The 14,074-nt window shown below is 49.1% G+C and overlaps 1 protein-coding gene across 1 annotated transcript; it reads right to left on the reverse strand.

Annotated features, from left to right (window-relative positions):
* Positions 1 to 1,995: 1,995 nt before the first annotated feature.
* Positions 1,996 to 13,681, reverse strand: Mtnr1b (melatonin receptor 1B). The gene is given in 5 exon segments (XM_051156774.1): positions 1,996 to 2,110; positions 2,112 to 2,247; positions 2,250 to 2,325; positions 2,327 to 2,897; positions 13,470 to 13,681. Coding segments are annotated over 5 exon segments (1,110 nt in total).
* Positions 13,682 to 14,074: the final 393 nt, after the last annotated feature.

Below are 14,074 nucleotides of genomic sequence, written 5' to 3' on the forward strand. Positions count from 1 at the left end.
AAGATGGCTGGGAAGCCTGTTTGCAGAGACTGCAGAATGCATCAAGCAGAAGGTGGGTCATCTCTGCACCGTTTTAATAAGACTGTCTTTGTTTAAGCTCAGGGCCAGGGGTGTGAGACCATTCCATGGCGTATGCACGTCGCCTGATGCCCTTGGTGCGCTGGCTTTCCCCACTTTGCTCTGTTCTCTTGATACTGGCTCATCTCTGAAAACCCAGAGACACAAGAAAAAGTCCTGGTTATGAGACTTAACATGCCAGGACCTGGTGGACCAGTGATGTTGATAGGCTGAGAAAGTGAAGGGAGACTGTATTCCTTCTGCCAGTGGTTACTGGGTATGCACAAACATTTAGCACTAAGACACAGGGATGGTTGGAAGGGCAGGGTCACCCTGTTGACAAGTGAGTGATGACTCTTTTCCAAACCAGGGCTCACGGGAAACCTCTGTTTGGTATCTGAAGAAAGGAGACAGAGAAGGCAGAGCCTCCTCTGCCTAAGCAGGCTGGCCTTGGCCTCCCCCAGAGCCTAGAAAAACAGCGGAAGAGCCTGAGGGCTCTGTCAGACTGAGGTATGAGCTGTGTAGTCCTCTAAGTGGTACTCCCCACCCTCACTCCCTAAAGGCACCACCGTATCCCTAATCACTCCCCTTGTGGTGACTTCTAATATTAGTCTCAGATTTCCACAGTGGAAACATTGGCAGGGGCCAGGGAATTCACACTTTAAAGGAATGCCAGGTAACTAGGTCACCAAGCTTTCAGCCCAGCCTGGATTCCTGCCACTGCAGGGAAGTGAACGTGTGATTCACGCTGAGTTAGCAGCACACCAGCCTTCTGGGCCTGCCTCCGGGAACACCCTGGGGCCAACTGAGGCAACCAACAGGCATCCTCTCTGACTGTGGACCACATGCATGCAAGGTACTGAACTAACTCATGCACCTCTGCCAGTTGTTGCCAGATCTGCAGGGGCAGAGTGAGGTGCCAACGGGCCTCGCTCACACCTACCTCTGCCTCTTTGGACTCAGCTAATTGGGTAATTTCTTTGAGTTTCAGTTTCTTTACACACACAATCACATAGTAGTATCTATTCCAAGACATTTGTGAGGATTAGAAACGATAAGGCATATCAAGCATTTACCACAGGGACTGATACGAAGGAAGACACCTTCGAACTTTTGATGATAGCCATCTGTCAACCTACTGGTCCCCCAGAGGGCTGGCATCATAGTCCTGCGGGACCACAGTCACCAAACACACTCAATATCTGAAGGAAACAGGGTGATGTGCACGTGTGCTATTTGTGTGCTGTGTATGTATGTGGTGTATGCTTTGTGTGTATGTGGCATATATATTTTGCGGATGTGTCTGTGGTATGTGTCTGGTTTATATGTATGCAGTACGTATATATATATGTGTGTGTGTGTGTGTATATATATATATATATATATATATATATATATATATATATATATATATGTTATAAATGTGTGTGTTGTGTGGTTGTGCTTGGTGTGTGGATGCCCATGATGTTTAAGTGTGTATGGCATGCAGCTGACGTATATTGTGTGGTATGTGTCTGGTGTATATGTATGCGGTGTATGTGGATACAGTGCGCGGTGTGGCACATTTGTAATGTGTAGAAAAAGTTGATGGGTAGGGCCCTGTGCGCTTGCCTTTTTCCTGAGCCCCTGGAAGTCACCCACCTTCAGTACTGCAAATTTTGCTCTTTCAGCCTAGATAATCAAAAGAGATCTCTTCCTGCTGGCCTTCTCAAGAAGGGGGCAACATCAGCAGCAGGTCAAGGTGCCAGGGAAAAAAAATGACATCTCATGGGTAGAGCTTGACCTCTGCCCCAGCCATTTGGAATCCAGTGTCCGATTTGCCACCAGGAGAGTCTGCAGGTTTGTACTTGTGGCCACTTGCACTTGGGGTGCACCAGTTGTGGGATAGAGTGTGTAATAGGTTGTTGCATAGAACTGACAGTAACTCCACTTCTTATTTTACAGGCTTGCTGCTAGGTCCACATGCTGATGCAGGCTAGAGAGCATCCCCCTGATGGGCGTGGAGGCCCTGGCAGCAGGTGGTGTGGAGCCCTGCAGCTCCTTAGCAAAGCAGTTTTGGGGCGTTGGGGAAGCAACGCCCAGTGTTCCAGAGGACCGAGAGGATCTTCTTGTACTCCCTGCCGAAGTTCTGGTTCAGGAGCCTGTAGGCAACGGCATTAAGGCAGCTGTTGAAGTAAGCCAGGAAGTAGTGATGAGAAGCCGTTCTGGGACCTGGAGAGCCACTGACTCTGGCTTGATGGCCACTGCAAGGCCGATGCAGTTGAGGGAGGGCCCAGCATATGGCAAAACCCACAAACACTGCGAACATGGTTAGGAAACTGCGCAAGTCACCAGGCCTCAGATGCAGTTTGATCTCAGCCTTGGCCTTCCTTCGGGCCTGGAGCTCCAGGACGCAGATTCGCAGGTAGGAGAAAGACATCACAGTGATTGGAAGGAGGAAGTAGATGGCAACCACAGCTGCAGTGTACTGGGTACTGACTGTCTGGATGAAGGGGTAGGAGTAGATGCGTGGGCCATGCTCTAGAGACCCCACAAAGAAATTGGTCACCAAGGCCACCAGAGTGAGGAGCCAGACGAGGCTGGTGTAGAGGGGGGCATGCCAGTAACTGCAGACCTGGTGGTAGCTTGCACTGTGACAGGTATACCAGTAGCGGTTGATGGCGATGGCTGTGATATTGAAGACAGAGCCAATGATACTCAGGCCCATCACAAAGGGGCTGGCCTTGCAGTGGGCCTCCCCAAGGGCCCAGCCATCATGGACAATGGCCACAGGGATCAGTGGATAAGGGTACAAGGCTACCACCAGGTTAGCTAAGGCCAGAGTCACCACAGACAAATTACTTGAAGCAGGAAACACAGATGAGCAGTCAGTAGGGACACCCACAATTCCTGATCTTTCCTTTTGGTGACGGGAAAGATAGGTCAGTGGGGAAAATGTTTGCAACTCAAGCAGGAGGACCTGGGTTCAATCCCCAGAACCCACACTTTAAAAAGCAAGCAAACAAGCAAACGAACAAAACCAAAGCAGCATGATGACAATTTTTATAATCCCAGGGAAAGACAGGCAGATCCCCAGGGCTCACTGACAAGCATCGGAGCTCCAGAGGACGGAGAGAGCCGGGCTGAAAGCAATAAAGTAGGGACTAGAGGAGGACAGGAATGATACGCAAGGTTACCTCTGGCTGCGGGGGGTGCAGACACAAACACACACACACACACACACATACACAGACACACACACACAACTCGCTCGCTCTCTCACACACACCATGCTCCGCCTCACACACACATACGCACTCTCTCTCATACACACCACAAAACACAACAGACCACAGACAACACACACACGCAGCTCCTCTCTCGCTCTCACACACCACACACGACTCATTCTCGCTCACCACCAACACTCACGATAGCGCGAGCAACACACTACACGCAGGCTCACACACACACAGACACACACACACATACTCACTCTCTCTCTCATACATACACACTCTCTTTCTGTCTCTCTGTCTCTCTCTCTCTCTCTCTCTCTCTCACACACACACACACACAAGCATACTCGTACACACGTGCACATCCATACTCACTCTCTCTCATGCACACTGTCACACACACATGCATGCACATGCACACACACTTTCTCTCTCTCTCTCACAGACACACTCTCTCTCTCTTTCTCTCTCTCACACACATACACATTCACCTCTCATTCTCTCTCTCTCTCTCTCTCTCACACACACACACACTCTCTCTCTCTTATCTACACATGCGTGCACACACACACACTTTCTCTCTCACACACATACACATTCACTCTCTCACACAAACATTCCATCTCTCTCTCTCTCTCTCTCTCTCTCTCTCTCTCTCTCTCTCTCACACACACACTCTTTCTCTCTCTCTCTCTCTCACATACAAATTCTCTCTCACTCTCTTTCTCTCTCTCACACACACTCACACACCCACACTCACATACACCGCATGAGACACACAGACATGCAGATGTTGTGTGTTTCTCTAAACCACTTTCATCAGCATTGGGAGTTGAAACCATCTTGAGACAAAGTTGAGGGCTCAGATTGTGCCTGTGCTGGCCTCCTCCAACTCTCACAGGCTCTCTTGGTAACTTCCAAGGCACTGGTAATCATCCTACCTTATGGTCGGCACGGAAATGAGAGTGAGTACTCTCAAGTAACTGCACAGGACAGGCACAGAGGCACAGTGTGCTGGTTGGTTTTTGTCAACGTGACATAAACTTAGGCATATCTGAGTAGAGGAAATCTTAATTGAGACAATGCTTCCATAAGACTGACCAACAGGCAAGTCTGTGGAGGAATTTCATTGACTCATGAGGGATGTGTGAGGGCCGAGCCACTGTGGACAGTGCCAAGGCAGAGTAGGCTGTGTTAGAAGCAGGCTGAGCAAGCCATGGGGAACAAGCCAGTGGGAGCGAGGCAGTACGCAGCATTCCTCCATGGCTACTGCCTCGGTTCCTGCCTCTAGTTTCCCACCTCGAGTTCCTGCTTTGACTCTCCTTTGTAAAGGATATGTGATCAGAACATGGGAGCTGAAATAAACCCTTTCCTGAGCTTTCTCCTCTGAATGGGTCCCTTGACAGTGTCATCAGCGCGGCCAGCGAGAGCCCCAGGAAGCCACATGGCCATCCAGCAACATAGCTGGAACCCCGGGCTCACGCCTTCCGGTCAGCCTTTGCTCCCCCAGCTTTGCTGTCTAAGAACATCGGGGCACTGTGAGCGAAGCACCAGGAAGCTGGAGGGCTTCTGCACCAAATCTCAGGGCATGAGCAGTTCCCTTCCCTGACATCATGCCCCCCCCACACCCTCGCCCCCCCTCGCCCCAATCAAACCTTGCATTTTCTGGCACCGTGTACACAGGACAGAGGCTTTTCAGGTTTTTGGCCACGTGACAAAATTCACCCTGCTTGTTGGAGGTCAGTTCAACGCAATGAGGAGGTAGAATGAAACTACAGAAGGAACTGACAAGTTGGGCTGGATGCAGGTGCTCTTTCTCCCTCCCCCTCCCCCCACCCTCGCCCTCATTCTACACCTCCCCTCCTTCTGTCCTCATCACACAGAGGGCTCCCCCTCAGAGCATCAGGGAAGGCAGAGAACAGGCTGAGGCCTAAAAAACATGTGCGGCTAGAACCACACAGTCAGAATTTCATCTATCATAGCCTCACCTGAATCAGACTCCATTCGCATGAGTTAAAATATATGTTGGGAAAGGGCTGGCTCCGGCCCTCCCTGGTCCCCATGCTCACCCTAGCAGAAGACTGAGTGTTAGGGACCTGCAGAAGTGCTTGTTTTCACTTCAAAACTCCGGGTCAGGCCAGCTCAGAACAAAGAGAAAAGCCTCATCAGGTTCTCAGGACTTCAGAGCTACACTGGCATACAGAGCCAGGGCAGGATCCAAGAGGGCTTGGGGGACATGCCAGGATGGCAAAGTGTGAACCCTGGCAAGGAGCATGGGGTGAGAAAGAGTATGGCCCCGGTACCTGAGGGCCACACAGAAGATGCCCGGGGATGGTGCATCCTGCATAGGCTGCTCTGGGGTCATCCATGCTACTCTTGTCATTTGAGGGTTTTATTTATTTTGTGGACTAAAACTCTTATTTCCTCTCCCGCTGTTACTTCAAAGTGAGAAATGCACAACCGAGGACCTGCTGTGGCATGTGGGGGTTCTGGTTGGTGTCTTTGACTTTCATTCCCAGCGGTGGCTGTGGTGTCCATTGTTGGCAGCCTCTGGCTTTCTGGGTGGGACAGTTCAGCTTCATTGTCAACCTGACAGAACCACCTCAGAGACAGACATATCTCTAGGTGTGTCTGGAGAGTGTTTCCATGTTAGGGTAGCTGAGCAGGGAAGACACACCCCAAATATGGGCAGCACCATCCTGTGGGCTTGGATCCCCAGCCTGAGGAAGAGAAAACAGCCTTGCCACTCTCTGCTTCCTGGCTGCGATTGCAGTGTGGCTGTCTGTCGTGGCCCTGCCCCCGGGCCTTTCTCCACCATCAGGAGCTGCACTCTCAAACAGTCAGAGTCAAACCTTTTTGTTTCTCAGGTTGCCTGTGTCAGGTGTTTTGTCACAGTAACTAGAAAAGCTGCTGATAACACCAGCTTAAACTGCATTGAGTTCCCAGAAAGCAGGGACCACTTCATCTTGGCTTCATCTTAGGATCACAACTATGCTTTGTTCTGGGATTTTAAGGCTCCTTTTGAAGTTTGGAGGAGGTGCTGGAGGTTAGAGCACCCTGCCATATACTTAGTTCTGCTCATTTCTGGTCATAGGCATTTGGGAAATTATTGAACTTTTTCTGTGACTTCCTCATCATCCCATGCCCCATGCCACATCCCACTCCTTAGTGTTACTTTTGTAAGGAACATTTCCTTTCACCAACATAACAAGGTTGGTTGCTGCAGGTCCTGGCAGTTTCTGGATGGGCAGCAAAGAGGCACTTGGCATGCGTAAACATGAAACATGAAAAAGTTGGAACTGGCTGGAAGCCGGTGCCAGTTCTGCCAGCTGTTTCCCTGGGAAAGCTAAGGCAAGCGCTGCCGTGCTAATGTGCCTTGTCCCCTAATAATGCCCCAGAGGCTGCAAACAGCTTGTAAATAGCGAGCAGAACACATTAGCTCCACGTGGAAAGTGATTCAATTACTCTCCCCTATTAAGCCGGCTGTTCCTAAAAGGCTGAAACCCACCAATCCCTGCTGGAGAGTCATCTGCCCAGTGGTCCTACTGTCTTCTAGTGTTCTTGGCATGAATCCCAATTAGGTGACTACAGTTCTTATGCTGTCGCCCATCTGTGAGATGCCGAGATGTGGGCATCTCTCCCGGTGAGATTCAGGAGGAGACTCCAATTTCTTCTCTAGCCAGGTGAGAAATCAGTCAGGCAGCATGCGGCTCAGTTCCTCACCTTGTGCAATGGCTTGTAGTGAACATTCGGGTACAAGTCTTGGAGCAAGTCATTCTGCCTGACTCTGTCATTCAAGGTGAGCCAGTGGGAAGGGGCCACAACAGCAGGGCTGTGTTCCCTAAAGTAGAACCCCTTCACTAGTCACAGTAAAACGCGCGCGCGCATACACACACACACACACACACACACACACACACACACACACACACACACACACGCCCTACAGTGTCTTATCATCCTGTCTCCTTCTTGGGAATTCCTCATCTGAGGAGGTGGTCAGTGCTGCATTGTCCTCTAGTATTTATCTCACTAGTCACAGTAAAACACACACACACACACACACACACACACACACACACACACACACACACACACACACACCCCTTACAGTGTCTTCCTCATCTGAGGAGGTGGTCACTGCCACATTGCCGTCTAGTATTCATCAGACAGAATGCCCAAAGGCAAAGCCACATCTGTCCCCAGTCACCGCCCCCCTTTGTTCACCTTCTGAAACCTGGAGACTTGACTCGTGTTTAAAACGAGCTACTCACTTATAATTGGAACTAACTCAAAAGGGATGTCCCATCAAAGTCTTCACTTATCAGCAGATTAGGATAGATGTGGGGACATCCTATTGGGACTGTAGGGGAGAGAAGTATGGGAGAATGAGGAAATAGAAGGACATCATGATGGGCAGATCTGGACCCAGGCGGGGTCTGGTCAAACTACTGCACCAGCCAAGGACAATACATGTAGTAAACACTGAACTCCTACTCAGATCTAGCCAATGGACAGGACATTTTCCACAGTTGTGTGGAGAGTGGGGACTGACTCTGACATGAACTCTGGTGCCCCATATTTGACCACTTCCCCTTGGTGAGGAGGCCTGTGGTGGCACTCAGAGAAAGGATAAGCAGGCTACCAAGATGAGACTTGATAGGCTGTGATCATATGGTGGGGGAGGAGGTCCCCTTCTGTCACAGACCTAGGGGAGGGGAATAGGGTGAAAGCGGGAGGGAGGGAGGAATGGGAGGATACAAGTGAGGGGATAACAACCGAGTTGTAATCTGAATAAATTAATTAAATAAAATAAAAAAAAACCAAAAAAGATACAAAATGAGCTTGGGCATTGAGCTTTGAGTCAGTATTCACTTGAGCCAGGCATTTATTCAGCATGTACCCCTGAGAATCTCCTTATAGCATACTGACTGCTTAGGGAGGGGTGGTGAGTGACCACAGGCCATCCACTCCCCTCACAGAGAAGACAGCCAACGAAGGAAGGCATGGCACAGCTGACCTATGCTTGCCGAGAAGGCTAACCACCTTCCGATCAAGGTCTTCCTCCATCCTTTATTTAAATCTACAGTACATTTATGATCTCTCATACATAGGAAGGGCCCGATGTGAAGCTCAGAGAAAGGCCTGTCATGGTGCACCAACACAGAGGAGCATTGGCCAGGGTGGTACAGGCCCGAGCAAGGAAGTGGGAAGAGTGGAGGTTCCTAAGTCAGACAATGGAAAGGCATGGTGCTGGTCACACAGAACAAATCTCACACCTTTCAACAAGATTGTTTTCAAACAAGAATGTTAGTGTACCTCAAACAGGATCTTACAGTGAAAGTCAGAAGCAATGTCAACACTTATTGCGTGAAGCATTCTCATAACATTTTGAGTGTAAACAATTTTGAAAAGATTGAACAAATACTTTATTAAAAACCTGGTTCCCTTTCAAATACCTAAGCAATGGGTGCATTTAAGATAACCCTCCAATTAGATTCTCAAATTCCCAGAGGGCAAAAAGTGTTTTCATCCGAAGTCCTATTTATGAAAAAACCTTCAGAACATCAGGCTGACTCATAGAAAGGCTGAGATAATTCTTTTTTTTTTTTTTTACCATGTTTAAGTAAATTAATAGTGTACTGGAAATACCAAGGATGATATTTCAAAACCTTGAAGAAAGGAGATATATTTAAGAGCACAAAACGCGTGTGGTTGAAAGAATAGCTGCTATGATGTCAGCAAACGCTTTCCCACAGCGCTCAGAGGAGATCAGCTGGGAACCAGGAAGAGTGCCGTCTTAGTAATTTAGTAAATGCAACAGTAACTGCAAAACACCAATGGATGTGCTGCCAGACTCGGTGGTGTGCAAGCAGGGCTTCTTGTAAGAATCCTGGAAGTTGAACTAGACATTTCCTATCTCCTAGATAAAGAGACAGGTACCAGGTTATGTGTCTCTACAGCAGCAAAGGCTGGAGAAAGAACCGGAAGATAAGAAAGCCAGAGGAGAAATGAGAGTGGGCAAGGGTGAAGAGAGTTGATGCTCATCACACGTGAAGGGAAGAAATAGGCCACAGAACTCGGCGGTGAGACGGTCAGCCAAGATAGCAGCAAGGTGAATTCTGCTCTTTGCAGCAGAATAAAGTGATGGTCTGTTGTGCGTTCTCCCAAATGGCTTTGTTTTCAAAGAATGAGAGATGGAGCAATACTTAGACAGGAATATTCCTGGGACTAGGGATTGTAGAATTTTTCAATTTTTATATTCTCTTTCCCCCCTTTCCTTACTTTTATTAGTGCGTTTCTCGTATGTACCTATTGGTTCCAAGTGTAGATTTTCACTGAAGTAAATCATGTATTTTGGGCCCTCCTCTTTCTCCCCTGTCCTGGCTCACTCACCTTCTTCCTTTTTTCTCTATCTTTCTCAAATGAAGATTTCTACCTGACACATGAGAAATGCTTAGCCACTGCTTTAGTTGCCTTCTTGTTGCTGTGGCCGAAGCAATTCATTTCAAGCAGCAGCTTATGTGTCTGAGGCACAGTCTGTTGTGATAGGGAGGCACTGCGGCAGGGGCTGGAAGCCCTGGGTCACATTGCATTCCCAGTCAGGGTCAAAGGGAGGTGTTTGCTGGCCTCAGCTCACTTTCTCCTTTTCAGTTGGTCCAGGACTACAGGCCATGAAGTGCTGCCACCCACAGTCAGGTGCACCTTCCCATGTCAGTTAACCCAGGTCTGCCCAGAGCTTTGTATCCATGATTCTGCCCCGTTGGCAATGTTAACCGTCACGAACATGTTAAGAAGCATTCATGAGGGTTGTTCTTGTCTTATGATTAGTTGTATTGAAAGAACTGAGCATCTGGCTCATGGGTCCAGAATAGGATCCCAGTAAGGTAAGACATGAGATGTAGAGCCATGTGCCAGGTCTCCATGGAGATGTGTTCTGACACTAATCCTCCTGGGAACATTGCAAGGTACTCTTGCATCTGTACAGATGTTGCAGCCTGCTCTATACTTTGCCTGCACTAGTCCTGATGACTAAAGACAATAAGGGAGGTAGAGAATTCTCTGGTGACTGCCAACTCTCTAGGCAGAGAGGCTACATTTGCTCCCAAACTTCTACCTGTTTAGCAAGTCACGTTTTACACTGTGAGTTGCAGGAGACACACTGAGCGGTTGCCATGTTCTGCAGAGCGTAGTGTTTAAATGCAGAGGCCAATGCTTTGGAAATGAAGGCAGTTGGACAGGAAAGTCTTGATGCCCCAGGAAGCTGAGCGCTCCACCCAGAGAAGTGATGAGCACAAAGAGCTCTCCTTATACAACTAAAGACATATTTACAGTCTTTAAAAAAGTGCTCAGTTTTGCTCACTGGAAAGATAATAAGTTGCTCACAGCTGAAATGTGAATTGAGATCTCAGAACCATTAGGGAGGGGGGCTAGGGAGGCCTGGCTCATTCTTCAGCTGGAATAAAACCCTCAAGCCCCCCTCCCCACCCCCCCACCCAGTACCTTAGCAACAGAGACAGCTGACATCAAGTGGCATCTTGGTGAGTGGTTGGTGGCAGCTTAGGCCCTGATTGGAGTGGGTTTCCTCTTTCTCTGCCTTCCTGGGGCCAGGGACCACAAGCCTACTAGCCATTTCCTTTTAAGCCGTTAAAGTGACATTGTAGAGGGCCATCCACCTTATTCAGGTACCATGTGCTGTGCTTCCTTATAGGGAGGGGGCCAGAGCCGGGCAACTGTCTCTGCACAGTATCTGTGGGGAAAGGCTAGTCACCTGTACTTCCTAGGAAGGCCCTGGATCCCGATAAGAGCCTTGAGTACCACCAGGCACTGAAGAAGCAGTAGTGTGGGGAGAACAGACCTTGTATATAGACCTGTATTCCTAGGCAACTGTCTGCCACCGATGCCGTTTTGCTTTATAAATGACTAAATACTTTAGAAACGGCAGTGTCCGCTCTTCAGCAACACCTTTTCCATGGCCTGTGTACCACAGTTGAGCACAGAAGTCCACTGTCAGATCATGGCTCCTGACTGCTAACCAGGAACTCAGGGTGAATTAATGACAGAGATGGGTGTGAGGAAATTTGCTGCGTATTCCTAAATGTTTGAAAGAGGAGGATAACGGTAGATGCCCAGAGGGGGGTGTCATTCTCTAGACATGTGTTTTGGGGGCTGTACAGTGGTGGTGGCAGCAGGAAACCCCCGTGTATAGGTGGTGTGTGTGTGTGTGTGTGTGTGTGTGTGTGTGTGTGTGTGTGTGTGTGTGTAGACCAAAGCTTGACATCAGTGTCCTTGACATCAGTTGCTTTCGACTTTACATATTGAGGCAAGGTATCTTGCTGAACTTGGAGTTCTTTGTTTTAGCTAGCCTGGCTAACCAGCTTGCTTCAAAGATCCTGTCTCCTCTCCCAGAGTCCTGGAATTACAGGTAGGCCACCATGTCCAGGCAGTGTTTATGTGGCTGTTGGAGATCTGCCCTCTGTTCCTCTCACCTTTGCATATCACACACACTACTCAAAGAGCCATCTACCTCAGCTCTTGAGGTGCCCCAGAACAGACCATCAAGGAGGCTCTGGGAGCAATGGCTGCACACTTACGTCAGGAAGGTTTCCTGGGGACTGTAAGGAGCACAGTGGCACAATCCTGGATGGCATGGAAAAGGGGCTTGATTCATATCTTCCTCAGGCAGGAAGCAGCAGTGGCCACTTCCTCATTTGACTCTCTCATGGCAGACAAACCTAAGGGCTGAACAGGGAGCCTCAGCATGCAGGACCTTCTCTGGGCACCCAGGATGTCCAGGAAGAAAGCATGAGGTCCTGGAGAGCTAGGTGCCCTGTTCCACATGGATAAAGCCTGGGGCAGCTGAGCTCCTGCCTCCCTGTTCAGGAAATGTTTGAGGCTGCTATTTCAGAGCTGTGTTTGTGTGTGTGTGTGTGTGTGCACGCGCGTGCGTGTGTGTCACAGTTTTCTGACAGAAACGTACTCTTTGCTATTACACGTTTGTTTTCCAAAGCTGTGCTAATGTCTTGAAGAGGTGTTCCAGGAAACACGAGCCCCAGTGACTGGTGCCTGTGTGAGGTTTACACTCCTTAATGAGGTTAGGTTTCCCACAGGATGACTAAAAACTCGCACTGCACTTCTGGCTTCTTTTTTACAGATAAAAATGGTCAGGACCCTCTGTCCCCAAGACATTTATAATCATTTTGGGAGAATGGCTTTCGCAAATAGCCTGGCATCCTAGAAAGTCGTTCTAAAGCCTCCCACTGTTCATTTTCACACCGTTTTCTGTTTTAGTTGGCAAGATAAGAGTTACGAAACAAACCAGGGTGTCACTCAGGACCCTGTCAGGCTCATGTGGTCAGTACATTTTAGGACACTGTCAAGAGGTGAGTTTACACACCCCTTTCTCTGGTTTTGTTGCCCTACAGGGAAAAATTAAACCGAGACTAGATTGGAAAGAAAAACATATATTTAGGATTGCCACCTGATCTAGCCAAATCATTGCTTAAATTCTCACAGTGAGTCCCACCATTTTCCTGTTTTCATTGAGAAAAGTTGGTGTGGGTGGAAGCTGTGCCTGCAGCGTCTAAATTGACACTCTTACTTGGAACTGGATCTTCCAGCGACTAGATGAATTTTGATACAGAACTTAACAGAATGCTCACAACCATCTGTTGCTCTCGTCCATAGGTCCAGTCACTCTGCCAGAAAGGGCTTTTTAATTACTTGGTGTATGAAGTCAGTTTAGCAGGTAGGGAGAGGGTGTCCGCCACAGGTCCACAGGTCAAGAGCCTCCATCTAGCAGAAACAGTTGAAATGCTACTAATAGTAGCAGTGTGTGTCCCTACAGTCCCATAATGCCACAAACAAGTGCTCAAGAAAAGCCTGGCTCAGTCCACACCGGCACTAATGTGTCCAGTGTATACTGAGCAGTGGCTAGAGGAGAGTTCCAGAATAACTGCATCCAGGAACCAGAACTTCCCCTAATTTCTTCAAAGAACCAAAGTTTGGGACCAGGATGGAATGAATGAAGGGAAAGAGACACCTGCCACTGAGGAGGGAAAAGGGACTTGTGGGTGCAGTGTGTGTGTGTGTGTGTGTGTGTGTGTGTGTGTGTGTGTGTGTAGGATCTAAATCAAGGATTAGGGCTTCGAGTGGCAGAGAATGAAAGGAACCCAGGCACAAGGAAGCTGGCACTCACCTGTGTTCCACAGCTTGCGGTTCCTAAGCACAGAGAGGATGACAAGGAGGTTCCCTACCATGTCTACAGGTGTGGTGACAATGACTACTGTAGATAGTGTGGGAGCTGCCCAGGTTGACTTGGGAGTCCCAAAGGACCTCGCTACTGTGGCCTGGAACCAACTAGGGAGCACTGCCAGCCCTTTGGCGATGGAGCTGTTCTCAGGCATCCTGATGAAGCCTCCTGGGGATAAATGCTGGTGGGCTTTGCTTGCAAGTGCTGGGAGGAGACTACGGGGAGGGACTTAGAGGAGGCAATTGAATATGGGCCAAGGGGCAGGGGCGGAGAGAAAGAAAGGATCCAGACAAAGACTGGGGCCCAGGTGCTGTAGAGAGGAATGCATCTCAGAGTTGCTGCCAGAGATTAGCCAGTGTCTGGGCCACCTTTGGTGACCTAGATGGTAAGGCCTGTGTCCCAGGTATCACTAGATCCTTTACTACATACAGAAGCAGTGTCCATTTGGGGACATGCTGCTTTGTGAACTGGAGAAGATGCTGGTGATTAGAGCTCTTGGGCCCCCTCCCCTCGGCCTGGTGCAGGGCATGTGACTCCTAAGGAGTGT

Source organism: Acomys russatus, chromosome 14 (assembly GCF_903995435.1).
Source record: "Acomys russatus chromosome 14, mAcoRus1.1, whole genome shotgun sequence".
Taxonomy (NCBI): Eukaryota; Metazoa; Chordata; class Mammalia; order Rodentia; family Muridae; genus Acomys; species Acomys russatus.